Source organism: Oryx dammah, unplaced genomic scaffold, assembly GCF_014754425.2.
Source record: "Oryx dammah isolate SB20612 unplaced genomic scaffold, SCBI_Odam_1.1 HiC_scaffold_25, whole genome shotgun sequence".
Taxonomy (NCBI): domain Eukaryota; kingdom Metazoa; phylum Chordata; class Mammalia; order Artiodactyla; family Bovidae; genus Oryx; species Oryx dammah.
Window position 1 is genome coordinate 37,556,183 of NW_024070209.1, and position 18,520 is coordinate 37,574,702.

At 36.5% G+C, this 18,520-nt stretch overlaps 2 protein-coding genes across 4 annotated transcripts in view; one reads left to right on the top strand and one right to left on the bottom strand.

The window, feature by feature from the left end:
* Window positions 1-7,591, top strand: part of CFAP36 (cilia and flagella associated protein 36) — a 31,183-nt gene extending 23,592 nt beyond the window's left edge. Inside the window, exons 7-10 of one of the 2 annotated variants that reach the window (XM_040224873.1) lie at window positions 2,019-2,121; window positions 5,565-5,704; window positions 5,896-6,045; window positions 6,520-7,591. In XM_040224873.1, the coding sequence (XP_040080807.1) occupies window positions 2,019-2,121; window positions 5,565-5,704; window positions 5,896-6,045; window positions 6,520-6,621 (495 nt within the window). In that variant the 3' untranslated portion in view covers window positions 6,622-7,591. The remainder of the gene's footprint in view (window positions 1-2,018; window positions 2,122-5,564; window positions 5,705-5,895; window positions 6,046-6,519) is intronic. The other variant, XM_040224874.1, reaches the window with a different exon arrangement.
* A 2,454-nt stretch (window positions 7,592-10,045) lies between these two features.
* The window catches only part of PPP4R3B (protein phosphatase 4 regulatory subunit 3B), a 51,179-nt gene continuing 42,704 nt past the window's right edge, over window positions 10,046-18,520 (bottom strand). The window contains exons 14-16 of one of the 2 annotated variants that reach the window (XM_040224862.1): window positions 18,245-18,429; window positions 16,599-16,801; window positions 10,046-10,372 (exon numbers count right to left, since the gene is read on the bottom strand). In XM_040224862.1, coding sequence (XP_040080796.1) covers window positions 10,277-10,372; window positions 16,599-16,801; window positions 18,245-18,429 — 484 coding nt within the window. In that variant the 3' untranslated portion in view covers window positions 10,046-10,276. The remainder of the gene's footprint in view (window positions 10,373-16,598; window positions 16,802-18,244; window positions 18,430-18,520) is intronic. The other variant, XM_040224863.1, reaches the window with a different exon arrangement.

Below are 18,520 nucleotides of genomic sequence, written 5' to 3' on the forward strand. Positions count from 1 at the left end.
GGAAAGTTATGACCAACCTAGACAGCGTATTAAAAAGCGGAGACATTACTTTGCCAACAAAGGTCCGTCTAGTCAAGGCTATGGTTTTTCCAGTAGTCATGTATGGATGTGAGAGTTGGACTATAAAGAAAGCTGAGGGCTGAAGAATTGATGCTTTTGAACTGTGGTGTTGGAGAAGACTCTTGAGAGTCCCTTGGACTGCAAGGAGATCCAACCAGTCCATCCTAAAGGAGATCAGTCCTGAGTGTTCATTGGAAGGACTGATGTTGAAGCTGAAACTCCAGTACTTTGGCTACCTGATGCAAAGAGCTCTCATTTGAAAAGACCCTGATGCTGGGAAGATTGAAGGCAGGAGGAGAAGGCGACGACAGGATGAGATGGTTGGATGGCATCACCGACTCAATGGACATGAGTATGGATAAACTCTGGGAGTTGGTGATGGACAGAGAGGCCTGGCATGCTGCAGTCCATGGGGTCGCAAAGAGTCAGACAAGACTGAGTGACTGAACTGAACTTAAGGGCCTTATTATGCATTAGCCTCTAATAAGACAGTATGTCCTTTGAAGCAAAACTTTTAAGCTGGGCATTGACCTATCCTCACTTGCTACGAAAGTCCTAGCATCTTCTTCCAGTGGTAGGCAGTTTCATCTACATTAAAAATCTGCTGATAGTGTTGTTGTTTTAATCACTAAGTTGTGTCCGACTCTTTTGCAACCGCTTGGACTGTAGCCCACCAGTTTCCTCTGTCCTTGGGATTTCCCAGGCAAGAATACTAGAGTGGTTTGCCATTTCCTTCTCCAGAGGATCTTCCTGATCCAGAGGTTGAACCTGTGTCTCTTGCATTGGCCGACAGATTCTTTACCACTGAGCCACCTTCATTAATTTTGCTAGTGAGATCTTCTGGATAGCTTCCTGCAGCTTCTACATTAGCGCTTGCTGCCTCACCCTGTGCTTGTGTGTTACAGAGGCAGCTTCTTTTCTTCAATCTCATGAACCACCCTCTGCTAGCTTCACACTTTTCTTCTGCAACTTCCTCACCCCCTCAGCCTTTATAGAACCTTGCTCTGGATTAAGCTTTGGCTTAAAGGAATGTCGTGGCTGGCTTGTTCTTCTATCCAGACCACTAAGACTTTCTCCATATCAGCAGTAAGGCTGTTTGACTTTCTTATCTATCTTGTCCATTGGAGTAGCAGTTTTAATTTCAAGAGCTTTCCCTTTGCATTAACAACTTGGTTAACTGGTACAAGAGGCCTAGCCTTTGATCTGTTTTAGCTTTCAACACACCTGCTCACTAAATGTAATCATTTCTAGCTTTTGATTTAAAGTAAGAGACCTGTGACTTTTCTTTTCACTTGAACACTTAGAGGCCGCTGTAGGGTTATTAATTGGCCTAATTTCAGCATTTTTGTGTCTCAAGGAATAGGAAGATCTGAGGAGAGGGAGAGAAGGAACAACCAGTTAATGGAGCAGTCAGAACACACACAACTTTCGTCTGTTAAGTTCACTGTCTCATATATAAGGATGCGATTTGTGGTGCCCCCAAACAGGCACAATAGTAACATCAAAGGTCACTGATCCCTGGTGATATGATAATAAATATGATAATGAAAAAGTTGCAAATATTGCAAGAATTACCAAAATGTGACAGACACAGTGAGCAAATGCTGTTGGAAAAATGGTGCCTATAGACTTGCTTGATGCAGAATTGCCACAAACCTTCAGTTTGTAAAAAAGAAAAAACAAAAAAACACAGTATCTAGTAAAGACAGTAAGTTGAAGTGCAATAAAATTAGGTATGCTGTAAATCAGTTTGTGGCTGCTTCAGACATATCATAATACTGGTAGTATTACTATTGTATTTTTTAGATAATTTTAAGTTAAAGCATCAGTTCTGTGGTGCTCAGTCTTCTTTTTAGTAGACAGTAATTTTTGAAACTAATATGTTTGAATCTGTTAAGTAGTAAATTATTTAAAATTAATCTAAAATATTTTCTAAATTGTGTTCCTGATGCCTGAAGTTATCAGAGGCCAAAACAGAAGAGCCTCCGATGCAGGCCAATGAAACGGCAAAAATGAATAATTCCCAAGGGGATGGTGAACATTTTGCACACCCAGCATCAGGTAAGGTTGAAGTGTACTGAAATTTCTGAATAATATGAATACTTAAACACTGTAAAGAGTGTATTGTTTTCTCATACATGCTTCAGCTTCAAAAACCCTGTGAGGGCGTGTTCAGTGGCCATTGGTATTTAATGCTCTTTGTGAATTTAGCTAAAGAGTTTGCCTGTAGGAGATAGTCAGCTGACAGAGAGGGTGTAGCCCCTAAATTTCTAAGTGAAGCTTGGAACCCAGAGCAGTGAGCAAAATTCCTTGGGGGAGCCCCTAGCCTGTAGGCCATGACTACAGCATTCAAGGTATGGTCATGTAACATTTGGTACTTTCTTCCTTTATCACAATCAGATGATGTGTGGGGTTAGAAGCTGAACATGGAAAGATAATATTAACTTATTTTCCTAGTGAATTAACAGTAAATAAAAGTTATCCAGTTTGTTCAGAAATTTAGTCTTAAACTGTCATTGAAACTAAAATTGAGGAGACTCCTTGTGGGAAATGTTAGTGGATGATCTTGTTCAGCATGTGGGAAACCATTTCCAGTATATGTATCCTGATTTGTTGTATAAGAAGACAGGTAATTCTGAAGCAGAACTTGAATATGATGATGCATTTAGCTCATTTTTATTTTGGATTTCTACATTTTTTAGATACATGTCCTTTTCTCAATTTAAAAACCCTGTAACTCCATGAGGTAGATATTATGATCCTTACTTTTCTTTTTTTAAACAAGAAATTCAAGGAAGTTTCAGTTTAGTTCGGTTCAGTCGCTCAGTCGTGTCCAACTCTTTTGAGAACCCATGAATTGCAGCATGCCAGGCCTCCCTGACCATCACCAACTCCCAAGTTTAGCGATGTCCAAAGTAACTGAGCTCTTAAATAGTGAGACTGTGACTTCCTTTGGTCTTCTGACTTCAAGTCTTGTATTTTTCTGCACTTTGCAGAAGTTTTATAATTGAGATAGATAGGCTTGATGTTTATCAACTATTTTAAGGAATTGTATTCTTAGTTGATAAAATAATGGGCATGTGAAACAGAAGCAGGTTTATAAAGTTATTGTGCTTTTAGATTCTTAGCAAATCTAATACTTTCTTTTGTTTGCACACCCTGAGTAGAATAACCTCATTTGAATTATGTCTGTAAAAGTACCTGCTTTAGATTTGAGTGCTTTTAAGATTTGCTGGTCCAAATTTAACTTTTTGTTTTATATAGACCTAAGCACATGTAGGGGCTTCCTTGGTGGCTCAGATGGTAAAGAATATTCTACAATGTGGGAGCCCTGGGTTTGATTCCTGGGTCAGGAAGATCCCTTGGAGAAGGGAATGGCAACCCACTGCAGTACGCTTGCCTGGAGAATTGCATAGACAGAGGACTGGCGAGCTACAGTCCATGGGGTCACAGAGTCGCACATGACTGAGCGACTGATACACACAAGTACATGTACTGTTCAAATCTCATGTCTGACATAATTTGAATATATTTGCTTATCAGACTGTTAAGCTATAGAAAACTTAATTTCAAACCATTTGTATCTCAGTTATGCACATTAACCAGAGAAACAATGGAAGGTAATTTTAAAAGTAATGACTTTAAGTTTTAAAAACTGTTCTATTTTTAAAAATGAGTATATCTGATATTCCAGGCAATCACTGCATACAAAGTGATAGGAGCCCAAGAGAAAGGCCTAACGTGGTAGGAATCATAAAGGTGTTTGGCTTCCTGCTTATCCCATTGCCCACATCTTTTCTTGGTTCCTGCTGCTGCTGCTGCTGCTGCTGCTGCTAAGTCGCTTCAGTCGTGTCTGACTCTGTGCGACCCCATAGACAGCAGCCCATCAGGCTCTGCCGTCCCTGGGATACTCTAGGCAAGAACACTGGAGTGGGTTGCCATTTCCTTCTCCTGCTAGAAATGGGTGACTTCTGTTTTTCGGTAGATTCAGGGTTGCCAGTGATCAGTTGATCTTCTTTTAAGCTGGCTGGCTTTTCGAGTCTCCATTCATAGAAATTAGACAAGCTAAGTATTTTGGTCTCAGGCATTTTTTCCTCTAGGTTCAAGTTAGAATATAAAAGATGTTCATGACAACAAACTGAAGGCAGGAACTGTCCAGAACAAGTACATGAATATAAATGCTTATGTGCCTGGAATCCACCCCACCCCACCCCGCGCACTCAGCTCTGTGGTTCAAGTCCATCTCTGCTTAAAGTCACTATCATGTGAATGGCATTTTAACTTTGCATATTTTGACCAAGTTGTTGAATGAAGCTCATCTTCATTTCTGTTATAGTTAGTCCTGTAGCTTCCTGTATAGGTTGGTTGGAGTGTTAACGGCAGCCTCATATCTTTCATGGAAACTTCCCTTTCAGTCCAAGAGCCCGAAGAACTTTGCCTCTAACCTCCTTGGCCCTACAGTCAGTCTGCTCACCCCATGCTAAACAGTGGTCCTTGTGCAAATTTCTTGCTCATGCAAAGTTCTATTTCTGGTTTTTCTGTGCTGGCAAGATTTTTAATCATTTAGAGACGTATATCATGTTCTCCCATCATGCCTTTAGTTCTTGGCATCATTTTTATGTGAGTCTTTGCTCTCACTTGCTGTCTTTCATAGTCCATGTATTATAGTGAAAATGTTTTGTTTTTAAAATCTCCACCTTATAATAAAAAATGGGTCAGAAAAGCAATTAGCATGTTAATCCAGTCTCTTGGCACAGTTACCAGATAATTGGAAGGTGTTGAGTGCTCATATTATATCCGCTTCCAAATTCTACTTTAAAATCTTTACATTTTCTTAATATGTTAGTAGGTTTATAGTTATCTTTAGGATGTACTTACACCTTATTGATACTACTTGTAGCTTTATATTAATTGTTCTGCAAATATAAGGTCACTTTAACAGTTTTTGCCTGCAGGCCAAAGTTTGAGACAGTTACACTGTTAGTAAGGGGTTTTAGTGCACTTTATTCGGCAGATTATTTCTGACTCTTTGCAATCCCATGGACTGTAGCTGGCCAGGCTCCTCTGTTCATGATATTTCCCAGGCAGGAATACTGGAATGGGTTGCCATTTCTTTCTCCAGGGGATCTTCCTGAACCAGGGATCAAACCCGCATCTCCTGTATCAGCAGGTGGATTCTTTACCTGGCTTATATGGCAACCTTGTATTACAATAGTTCTAATCTTTAGACAAGAATTATGTCTTTTTGTAGCTATAGTATCAAACGGCAGGAGCTTGGTATTTGTCAAAATGCCAACAAGAAACCATAGTTAAAGCTCCTTAAGGCCCCAGACCATGTTTATTTGTTTTCACCCAGTGCCTAGCACAACAGAGGCACTGAACCAATGCTTGTGAATGAATGAGAGAAAAAACCTAAGTATTATTAACATTAGCTCATTTTGGTAAATCTAGCATAACTTAATATTTCTCATAATATTCTAATTGGTCTCTCTAATTACTGCCAGAAGTTAAAGTGCATTTTGCTAATCAATCAGTCCAACCTTTGACAAGAAAGCTGGAAATGTTGCCTGAAACTTCTTCCCTCCCACAAAAAGGCCTGAAGATTCCTGGCTTCGAACATGCAAGCATGGAGGGACCAATAGCAGTAAGTGAAAACATTATTTTTTAAGAACTATGAGCAAATGACAAAGTACTAGAAACATTGTAAATGGCCATAGACACCCAGCTTTTGTTATGGTCTTGGACTCAAGCTTCTAATCTGATCAGTCAGCGGGTATCTGTGCCACTTATTATGCAGTCTTGAATTTAAATAGTTCCTGCTCTCATTTGACCCAGACTTTATCAACACTTCGAACAGAAGAGCTCCGCCAGCGGGAACACTATCTAAAACAGAAGAGAGATAAGTTGATATCCATGAGGAAGGACATGAAGACTAAGCAGAATCAAACTTCGGAGCAGAAAGGAAAACCTGCTGGGGAGGTGGAGGTATGGCCAGCTCTAGTATATGAAAATTTGCACATCTGTGGGTAGGATTCTCAGAGTATGTGCTCTTGTAGATGCATTCATAGTAGCCTCCCTGACTGTAGCACTGCTACACTGAGAAAAGTAAGTCTTTTCTCAGCAGTGAAAGGGTTGATAGGGTTTTGTGAGGTAGAAATTATAGCAATTTTATGATTTACTTGCCCTGCTTTGAACACTGAAGGGTCAGCTGTTTTACCTAAGCCTTTTGAAATACTTTATCATAGAACAGCATCAGTACCCTAGCCACTACCTCTAAAAGGCTTCTCTAAAGAGATTTTTACAAAGAAGAAATTTAAGGAACTCAGCCCATATGTGGCTTTTTTTCCTTTAGTTCACTGAATGCTCTACTGTTTGTTCAAGGCAGTATGCTAGGAATTTTAGACAAATGAACCCATCTTCTGCTGTAGCCAATATTTTTCTTTTTTTTTTTTTTTTAAGGAAATGACAGAGAAACCAGAAATGACAGCAGAGGAGAAGCAAACATTACTAAAGAGGAGATTGCTTGCAGAGAAACTTAAAGAAGAAGTTATTAATAAGTAAATTTAAGAACAATTTAGCAAGCAGTTCAAAATTTCTTAAAAATAAATTATTTAATCCTTAAACTGAACTTGTATATAAACTGATTACTTTTATTAGACTCTTCAGGTATAGGGCAGTGGGTTACTTATGTGGACCAGTTCAATACAAATTTCTGAGTAATATTCTCTTGTGGAGAGAAGGTATAGAAAGCTAAGTGATAGGGCATTCATTCATTCATTCATTGTTCGCGCTAATAATCAGCATTGTGCTGCATGCTAGGGATACAGTGATCAAGTAAATCGACAGGGTCCCTGCTTTCAAGTGGCCAGTGTTAGATGGGAAGAGTGCAGTGTTATAAACAGGATCCTGCAGTCAATGAGAAGAGGAAGTTAGCATATGAATTGGAGATAGGTGAGGTACTGATTTGCAAGGCCTGTAGGGAATGTGAGAGTTTTAAACATTTTATAATAGTAGTGGGAAGTCACAGAAATGTTAAAGCAGGGAAGTTTCATGATCAAAATGTCCATTTTAAAAAGATGTGTAGTTGCAGTGTGGTGATTGGGTGAGTTGAGTAGGTGTGGGTGAACAGGTATAGGGTAATCAATGTAATGCAATAGTGGTTCTGTGGCAGAATTTAGCACCCTACATTCAGGAAGGAGCAAATGGGACTTCAAAAATAGATGTGGACGATGTTCAAAATATTCAGTCACTCTTTGTAGAAAAGCAACATTAAAACAGATAAAGGAACAATCGCTTGAGCCTCCTTGAGGGGGAATTCTGCCATGGGTGTAGAGTCTTCTGTGTTTGACGTGATCCTGGGGTGGTGTGTAGTCCATTTGCTAAAAGGTAACACAAAACAGCAGGAGAAACCTTCCTTTCAGAAACTGTGTTTTGTGTCATCTGTAAGCACGTTCTTTTCTGGTTACAGGCCATTCCCAAGGTTTAATTTATAATTCCATTTAATTTCCTTATATCTATAGTTACAAGCTTTTAAAAAAGGATTCTAACACTTCCCTGGTGGTCCGCTGGAAAGACTCCACGCTTCCAATGCAGGGGGTGTGTGTCCCATCCCCAGTCAGGGAACTAAGATCCCACATGCCCAAAGGAATGGCCCCCCCCCCAAAACCCACCCAAAATGGGATACCAAAATTACCTTAGTTCCAACCTTCAATATGCAGAGAAAACCCAGCCTTACTTTATATTTGTCACATTTTCATCGCTTACATGGACAAGTGGAAAACTAGTGATTGAAACACAGAAATTTATTTCATGAAGCTTTTTATTAAAAATAGGTTTTATATTGCATACATGTTTACAGATAACTATTTTAAGAGAACCTCAGGCATACAAATGTGGGCTCTGGCTTGCTTCACTGAGTGAAGATAAAAAATCTCGATCTGCCTGAGGGTAGTCATTTAGGACAGCAGCTAACATACGTCATCTTAAGTTATTCTTTCAAGCGATATTTTTAAGTCTTGCTCTCATTTCACTGTGGCTGAGCATCTGTACCATGGAAAGTGTTTTCCTGTAATTCAAGAAAATATTCACAATTATGCTGTAAGAAAAGGTTCCTATGATAATAATGCTTCACATGTTTCACCTGTGGCAGTTCTTCAGAAAGAAAAACTTCCTAAAGATAAAACTTCCTGCTGGAACTCAAAGTTACTTTACCAGGAAGAGTCAAGAGTAGAAAGGGAAATGTTTTAAGGCTGGGCTTCTTAGATTCTAAGAGGAAATTTAACAAGAACTAAGAAGAGGAAAGGGGCTTGATAAAACTTGCTTGAAAGAAAATGTTTTCCTGTAGTAACTTTACTGATGTTTAAGTTATCCTGAGTCACTTGACTGATATGAGGTGGAGTTTCCATTATATGCACCTTTAATCAAAAAGGAGCTACTGCCCCCATGCTGTGATCCTTCGGTGCTAGGACTTTAGGACTCAAGGCATACCTTCTCTTAGTATCAGCGGTATTTAATGTGAGGTTGGCCTTTGTTTAGAATTCTTTCATTCAGATTGGTGTTATGACACAGTGGTCTATAATAAATATCTACGGAAAACATACTGGCTTTTAAAAAATACTGTAAAATGAATATAACTCAAAATGGAGTTTACTTATACTTACAACAAACCAAACAAAAGCAACAACCATAGAATTACAGGGTCACATTTTAATTCCTGAATTTTACAGGTCAGCATTAATATCACCACATGTATACAAATGGTGTAAAACAAGTACAGTGGTATTTTTAATACAAAATAAACATCTGTTTTATGGAAAAACTATACTTCGTATCTACACAACAGCCCATCCTCCAAACAATAGCCAAAATTAAAATTAACTACAAAATCTCCAAAACAGGGGAAACTGCTTCAGTTTAAGCTATTCCAGGAAAAATGGACCCATAACACATTACAAGGGTGATCTGAAGACTGTAGCTGGAATTACTAATTTTATTTTTTTTTTCCCCAATGTATTAATAGTTTGGGGGATGTTTTTCTCACTTCAGCATGATCTCAGATCACAGATGAGCAAACTAACATTAAAATATTTAGTTAACTCGCTGTTCTAAAAATAAAACCTCTTAACTGTTTGCCTCAGTTTATTATTTTAAATTTCATTTTCGTACATGGAATGTGCTTTTATTCTTTTAAAAAAAAAAAGCAGCTTTCATATTACACCCTTGTTTATGGAAAAGCTTCAGGTACTGCATTCTGACTGACACTGAAGTAACTTCTTGGACCAAAATGGCCTGTAGATATTAAATGCCACTTAATTCAGCACTATTCTTTGTATGTTAGTCTTTACACCTTAAAACTTGCCTGCAGGTCTGCAGAGAAAACTTTACTAATGAAGTAGAAAGTGACTTTAAAGTATCTTCCACAAAAGATTGTACTGGTAGGCAGTGGAAAACGTTCTGTTCAATATACTCCCGTTTCTAGAGAAAATCACTTTGGAATACTACTGTACTGATTCTTGGCATCTGTTATCTCTAAAAGTGCTGATTTTAAAGTTATAGTAACAAAACTGTCCATTTTAATCTAGCTTGTTTTCATCAAAATACACACAAATCTCCTGATGGAGAAAACTCAACATGTGCTGTAACATAGGGTGTATTTCCCTCCAACTACCAATAAGGCTGAATTTTTGTTAGATCTTCAAAGAAATGGTCCCAACAGCTTAACTTCATTTTTTAATGATAGTTGAATGTTTTCCATAAAAGTTAGAGGCAACTGATTAAAAGAACAACATGGCCAGCACCATTATACAAGTAATGTTATTGGGTTTTCAACTGAAGTTTTATAATTGTTTCTAGATCAGAAACCCCCCTGGAGCAACCCTGCATTAATAATACCTTACCAACTTTATCCCTTCCCTAAACCATCCCCAAACCAGAGGGTTTTCTTGCTGAGAAGCTACCTCCCAGGTTTCTTTTTTTTTTTTTTTTGACATTCTGAAGGGCAAACCTCTTAATTACTAGCAAGCGATCAAGTTCCTGGGAAGCCTGTTTTTGTTTTTTTTTTACAGAACTAAACTCTCCTAGCTGATATACTGAGTGTCTTTTTCTATTTCTTGTATACTTAGTTCAAGTGAGAAAGCTTTCTGATTCAGATTTTCAGCTCATTGAACAGTTGCAGCACTTTTGTTCAACCACATGTTGAGGGGCCCCAGTAGATATTTTATGAGCCAAGACGAGGTCTTTTCCTGGGAGATGTTTCTTCCTCTTCCTCTTCCTCTTCATCATCTGGATAATCCACTAAACCAACCAAACTTCCCTAGTGAAGAATAAAAAAAAAATTTAACATATGTAACTAAAAAATCATTTTTCTAAACTAATCACATTATTATATCTGAAACAGATTATTTCTGAGTTTGATAAAGGAACTGCTTGATATTATGACTACTTAGTACAATTGGTGGCAGTCTTAAATTACCCTCAACTTAGGACAGCCAGCCAGTGACAAGGAGTCTCCTTTTAGTCTCTGTTCCGCATGCATGTATTTCATCACTAAGTACACGTCATTGTTTTTGTTCTGCTTTTGAAAAATACTTAAAAATGGCTGACATAATAAACACATGAAATGGTTTCTAAAAACTAATGACTAAAAAATTGAGGGCTAGCTCTCTCTAGCCAAAAGAAAAGGATGCGGTATTTCAGGCGTTGGACCTTTCATGAGTAATGGACCCCTTTGAAAATTCTATTAAAGCTCTGGATACTTTACCCAGAAAATTATATGTCCTTGGGTATGCACTAGTATGAGCCAACCCCATGAAATTTATACACTACATCTAGTTTAAACCCTTAAGATTTCTATTGGATAAGCAAATACAACAGAAATAAAGTCATATTTCAAACCTAAGTAGCTTATCCAGGCATCTGGCATTAACACTATATCAGAATATAACTGAAGCACTGCAACATTAATCAACAAAGGGCTCTGAGCAGCTAGAAACATTTATCAGAAAGTCTGTGAACCAGATAAAACTTACATAAGTGAGCATCTTTCTGCTGCTTTCTCAGCTTGATAACACAGGATAAACAAGAAGCAGTATGGCTAAATTTAACTTATAAAGCCCTTGGTACAGTGCTTGGTATGTAGTTACTATTTGCTAATTGATATCAGCTACTATTACCATAATCATCATCATTTATTTGGTTTCTAGTTGGAGGAGTGGAGGTAAGAGGAAGAAGACATAATTACAGTACAAAAAGCACCAGTCTGATAGTCACAGGAATGACAGCAAATGAAAGTTTTAATTCTGCTTTTAATCCTATATATCACAAGGTACACACATTTCAGTTCCAAAAGGTTAACAATTAAAAATGATTTTTGGCATAAGATCAATATTCTGTCTGAAACACTCAGCTACACAATTTTTCAATTTTATCTCTTATCTATACATATACACACCATAAACTCATTATACATTTAAAAATCATGTTTAGCATGCAGAAAGAATAAAAATACAAAATAAGAAATATTGGAAGTAAAAGGAACTATAAATCCACAGATGCATACTGTGAAGAATTTGATAGGTTCCAGACTTTTCATATACAACTATAAATGTTGTTTTTAAATAAATATCAGCTTTCAATGTTAGTTTACAAAGTTCCAAATCATTCTTTTAAACTCTAGTATTCCATGGTACGGATACATCACCAAAGTTAAATTCCTTGTTGGATTGCTTTCCCAGGGATTATTATACTCTCTTGAAAATTTTTTGTTTCTGACAATAAATATATCAACAAAGACCAAAAAGGAATCGAGAAAACAGCAGATCAAAGATGTCAAGGCATTTTTGGAAAAAGAAATCAGAGAGGCAAAACAACTCATTTTTAATAGAGAACAAAGTCAAGAAAGAAGTATTTCAGGAGAACATAGAAATGAGAAGGAAGCAAACTGATTCGTCTTAATCCCAGAAGAGAGTAGACAGAGTACCAAAATACTAGGGAAAGCAGGGAAGATGGTTAATGGTCGAGTCAGTGAAACAGACAACTGAGTCCTCAATTCTGTAATTCATTCCCCTACCGCATGCCCACCCCCACCATGAAATCTCCCACCAGGAGATTCCAGCTCGCCCACCAACAATAACCATAAGGAAGAGGAGCCAGAAAGGTTCTGCATTTCAGGACTTTGGACACAGTGAAGGGCAGGTAGGGTAAGGTGCCAGGGTGAAAAGGGACAAATAAATTTTTTTACATAAACATGTTTTAAATGAAATCAGAATGTTTACTAATACCATATACAAAAATAAACTCGAAATGGATTAAAGACTTAAATGTAAGGCCAAATACTATAAAACTCCTAGATAAAAACAAAGGCAGAATGCTCCATGACATTATTTTTGTGGATCAGTTTCCTAAAACAAAGCAAAAATAGACAAATGGGACCTAATTAAACTTAAAAGCTTTTGCAAAGCAAAGATGAAAAGACAACTTATTGAATGGGAGAAAGTATTTGTAAATGATATGTATGACCAGTAAGGGGTTAAAATCCAAAATTAATAAATTGTTCAAGGCAACATTAAAAAAAAAACCCTATTAATAATTGGGCAGAAGATTTAAATAGACACTTCTCCAAAGAAGACATACAGATGGCCAACAAGCACATGAAAAAATGCTCAATGTTGTTAATTATTAGAGAAATGCAAATCAAATCTATAACGAGATATCACCTCCTCTGGTCAGAATGGCCATCATCAAAAAACGTCTACACATAATAAATGCTGGAGAGGGCGTGGAGAAAAAGGAACCTGCTTACGGTATTGGTGGTAATGTAAACTGGTGCAGCCACTATAGAGAACAGTACAGAGGGGTTCCTTAAAAAACTAGAGTTACCATATGGTACAGTAATCTCACTCCTGGGCATATATTCTGACAAAACTATAATTCAAAAAGATCCTTGCACCCCAAAGTTCAGCACAATTTACAATAGGCAAGACATGGAAGTAACCTAAGCATCCATCAACGGATGACTGGATAAAGATGTGGTAGGCATACACAGTGGAATATTAATCAGCTATAAAAAAGAATGAAATAATGCCATTTGCAGCAACATGGATAGACCCACCCTACTCCAGTACTCTCGCCTGGAAAATCCCATGGATGGAGGAGCCTGGTAGGCTACAGTCCATGGGGTCTCGAAGAGTCGGACATGACTGAGCAACTTCGCTTTCACTTTTCACTTTCATGCACTGGAGAAGGAAATGGCAACCCACTCCAGTGTTCTTGCCTGGAGAATCCCAGGGACGGGGGAGCCTGGTGGGCTGCTGTCTATGGGGTCGCACAGAGTCGGACAAGACTGAAGTGACTTAGCAGCAGCAGAGATTATCATATGCAGTGAAATCAGAAAAACAAACATGGTATTGCTTATACATGGAATCTAGAAAGAATGATACAAATGAACTTATTTACAAAACAGAGACAGACTCACAGACATAGAAAATAAAATTATGATTACCAAAGGGGAAAGGGAGGAGGGAGAGGATAAATTAGAAGAGTTTGGGATTAACATATACACAATACCATATGTGAAACATAACCAAGGACCTACTGTATAGCACAGGGAGTATATTTAATATCTTGTAATAACCTATAATGGAAAACAATCTAAAAAAGAACTTATCTATCTCTGAATCAATTTTCTGGACACCTGAAAAACAATGATGGTGAAAATGGTTAAAGGACCATTGGTGATAAAGAACTTGCCTTCACTTAGAAATGTGGTCAGTTTATTGAAAAAAGGTTGAGAGCCAATATAACTAGTGCTTTACTCTGTGAGCTCCTATCTTGCTTAATATCAAATTTTTGTGATAGTCTTGAGTGACTGAACAATTAATTTGTTTTCTAAAAACAACTGCTATTTTTCTACCTGTTCCCCCTAAAAGTGTAGATCAAATGTATTTGGCAATCTGCCGTTAGTGTCATAAGGGTGAAATAAGCATTTGTGCTTGCACTTGATTTTGCTTGTTCATAAATAAAAAATTATCTGGAAGGATAATAAACTGAAAACTCAGGGAGACAACCCAGCGAACAGAACGATTTAAAAAAATGAGTAAATGGAGAGAAAAATTATAAATATTATCAGATAAATTAACAAGGCACAATATCCAAACAGAAAGCTATAGTAAAAGAATATAAAGTATCCTAAAACTAAGGGTCATGACTTAATTGAGAAAGTCCAAAGTATTTCATTTTTAAGTTTCAGAATACAGGGATAAAACCCCAAATGCTTCCAAGAAAGACAAATTAAATTCACACACAAAGAATTAGGAATAAGAATGTCTCTGGATTTCTTGGCAGCAATATCTTCAAATTTTTGGAAGAAAATTATTTCTAATTTGGTTCCTTCTACATTCAGTTAAACTGTCAATCAAGTATGGGGATACAATAATGACATCTTCCTACATGCCAGGTCTTATACTTCATCTCTCATGGAATCCTTTTCTCAGGAAACAGAGAGGGTACGCCCCAATAAAATGAAACGGAAAATCAAGAAAGAGAACAGAGACTTGACATCCAGGAAACAGTCAATGTGAGAAAAAAAGAAAGGCAAAGCAAGTATTAGGGTGATGGCAGAGGCAGCCTTTAAGACAACAGCTGTGCAAGTCTAGAGAGCAAGCAATTCAGGCTGGGATGAGATGGGAGTCTTCAAGAGAGACATCTCCAAGGAAGAGACTATGTGGAAACTACTTGAGAGGTCCTGAAAGAATGAGTAAGAGGCACATAACTGTTGCAACTAATGAAAAAATGGTGGCAATTAAATTATTTAAAAAAGGAAGTTACAAAGCAAAATACACTATAGAAAAAAAGAGCAGGAAAAAAAATCAATGAATAAAAATATGTACAGTTATAGATATAAGATTACCAAATATTGTTTTAACCAAAAATTGTGATACAGAGAATAGTAAGGGTGAGGATGTGGTAAGGAGTGGTAAAATAATATGGCAGTATTGGCACACTGCTTAGAAATAGAAGAAACAGGTATTAACAGAAGAGATCCAAGCTTTCTCTGTGGAGAGGAAAAGAGGACTGTTTTTTCCCCAATAATTTTAATACTATTTGCTTTTTAAAAGCAAGTACATGTATTACTTTGACTTAAAAAAAAAAAAAAAGGTAGTATATATTGAGTTGTGCCAAATAGTGTTCTAAGCTCTTTACATTTATCAAATAATTTAATCTTCACAACAAATTGATAAAGGAGGTACTGATTTATTCCTATTTAAAATGAGAAAACTAAAGCCTGCAGAGATTAACCAGCTAAAAGGAGGCAGAGTCAAGATCTGAATCCAAACAATGTAATATTCTTAATACAGTGTCACAATATTTCACTAAATTGTCCTATCAAAAAAATGAAAACTTAAAAATTCTTGTTCCATAACATAAACTGTTTTACAAAACAGAAGAATCCCATTGAAAATGCTATTTCTGTGATATTTAGTCAAGAACCCACCTTGCTACAAATACTTAAGAAAGATTCTACATTTTTGTAAATAAATAAATAAATAAACAAACTCAGACTAGTATTTTGTGTTTAAAACGATCTTGACTTCAGTTAGGTTTTTGACTATGGCCTTCTCTTGTCCTTCTACCCTTATACTGAAGTTGTCCTATATTTATGCCTTTTTATTTTTAAGCCACTCCTTTTTGGGGAAAAGGATATTTTTACGTATAATGATAACGTAAAGGAAATAAAAACATTTTATATACAAGTTAAACTATTTTACATAAAAAAGGTAACCACTGGGAAATACATTTGCTCTGTTAATGACAAAAAGGTTAATAATATTCTTAAAGACTCACTAAAATAACAAACCAATTTTAAAAAGGCAAGACTATGAACAATTAACAGAAGAGCAAATCAAAAAGGCTAATATTCAACTTTACTAGTAACAAAAGACACAACTGGGGAATGAGATATATATTAATACTGTTTCTGCTACTGAATGAGTAAAGATTAAAAATTATTATAATAACACTGCCAAAGCAGCAGTGAGCCAAGCACACTCATACAATGCTTATGGTAACTAACTGGTATAGTTTTTCTGGAGAGGAATTTGACAATATGTTCGAAAACATTTTTACTCATCTATCCAAGAAAATAATTTAAAATGCAAGAGCAGCAGTAGTCAGTGAAATATCCGAATCAACTTATGTGCTCCAGAGTACTGGTCGGGGGTGGGGATGCTTACAAATACTATGATACAGCTAAATAAAATGAAATTCTAGTCATCAACAATGTTTTAATAACATAGAAAAATTCTTGTAACAAATAAAAGCAAGATACAAAACTATGCTTATACAAAGAAGGTAACTGTCAGATAAACGCCCCCCCAAGAGCAGGCAGTCGGAGGTCAGCAGTCATTTTCTTATGACTATGTGTGCAACTTTGTTTCTTCTTTTAAATTATTTTTATTATCCAATTTTTCTTCAGCAAGCATGAAATAATTTTACAGATGAAAACAGCAAAGTTTGTTTGTGTGTAGAGCAGTTTCACATACCTTGGTGGCTGTTACGGATGTGGCCAAGTTTGTAGTTTTGGAAGAGGATCCATTAGAACTTGCTGGTGGTGTCTGAGCCACTACAGATTTGCTGTTTGTACTGTTTGTTCCATTAGCAGCACTGGTGGAGTGGGAGAAAGTAAATTTGAAGCCACCAGAAGATGTCCTTTTTGGAAGGTTTTCCTTATCTTCACTTTCCTTTGCTAAAGCAAACATAAATATTTGAATCTTTGTTGGTAAATACTGCTAAGTCAAAGCATCTGAAAAGAACAATAATTTAATTCTTTTGCTTTTTTGTAAGAACTAAGAGGGCAGAGCATGATGAGTACAGTGATATGTCTTCATTAGCTGTCATCTCAGAAATCCAGGGGTTAGAAAAGACCTTAAGAATCAGGTGACTGATTAGCCACCCTACCCTAGAATTCTCCATTGCTCTATCTAGGACCCTTCCAAGGTCTCACTTGCTGTCTCTCTCTCTATTTTTATTGTCTCTCTAAAGTGTCCACTCACTGAATCTACACTTCCATACTCATGAAAACCTAATAATCTCTCTCACAAGTCAAAAATGCCTAAAGAAAATGATTATGATCATGCTTATTTATTTTCTGAATATTTTAGATTCCTTTATCTGTTTCCTTTATGACAGGGGTGTCTACTATCTTTTAACATCTGGCTGCTACTATTTTTATATATGATTCTTATGCAGTACTTCAGGTATTGCCTCACTGCCTCTCTTGACAGTAGTCAGGGCAGTGGGTGTAATGAGTAAAAAAAGAATTTGGCTACCAAAAGGTACCTGTTTCTTAGGACATTTTCACAGGTTATTTGCTCCCCTAGGCTGAAGTAAACAGAACCTAGCAGTGAGTAGAAAATGAGTGAGGCTTAGTAAGAAGAGTTTCAAGGAAAATGTAGTAAGAAATTAATGAAACACTAACTCCTGAGAAATGCCTTAATAAAAATCTAACATTGAAAATCACAAACTTACATAAAGCCTAGGAAGTGCTTTTGCCCTTCAAGATATAAATTTTTTGAAACATTTAAACGATATATGCAGTAAGGTACTAATAGTGGTAATTTCTCATGTCATAGAATTAAAAGTGATTGCTTCTTTTGAAAAACGCTAGTAAGATCTTAGTTTTACAGACAAGTTAAGCATATTTGAAAGACAGGAAATAGTACTTTTCCTCTTGACATTTTATCTTTATGAATGTTTTACTAACAGTTAAAAAATTTCAAAGAGTAAAGTACTTCTCTCTTTAAGCTTAAGTTTCCTCAGCTATAAATGACAGAGTGCACTGGAAAGTTTCTTTGGCTCTCTATGATCTCTATCATTATTGGAGACTTCAGTATAAACATAAAGCCATAACTGTTCACAGAAGGCAAAGTGTAAACAGACAATGCAATTTCTAAATAGCAAATGAAGAGCATAACAAAAGACCAAGTTTCAAGAAAAATATTTTAAACATGAGAAATGTTTTGAAAAATCAGATTTAAAAAAAGCGATAATTTTATTTAAAAGGTTTTTATTTAGCATAAAATTCATGTCTTTCATGCTTTATAAACTGTGATCACAACCTCACAAGCAACTATATAATTTCTATACTGAATAAGAGAATGAGCTAATCAAAAATTCAACACTTTAATACCTTTTTTAGTCTCCATGAATTTTTCATAACTATCTGGAAAATCATCTTCTGCTTTAGATTTTTCCACTGGTGCAACAACTGTTTTTCCTTCCTCCTCATCATCTTCATTAAACCACATTTCTTCATCCTCTTCCAATGTCTTTGCATCTCTGCGAAATCTGTTACTACGTAATATAGATGGTACACTGTAAGAAATATATCACAGGTATTGAGTAACGACTTAAAATTCCTGACCAGTTTAAATGAGAATAAATACGTATAACCAACAGGAGATGA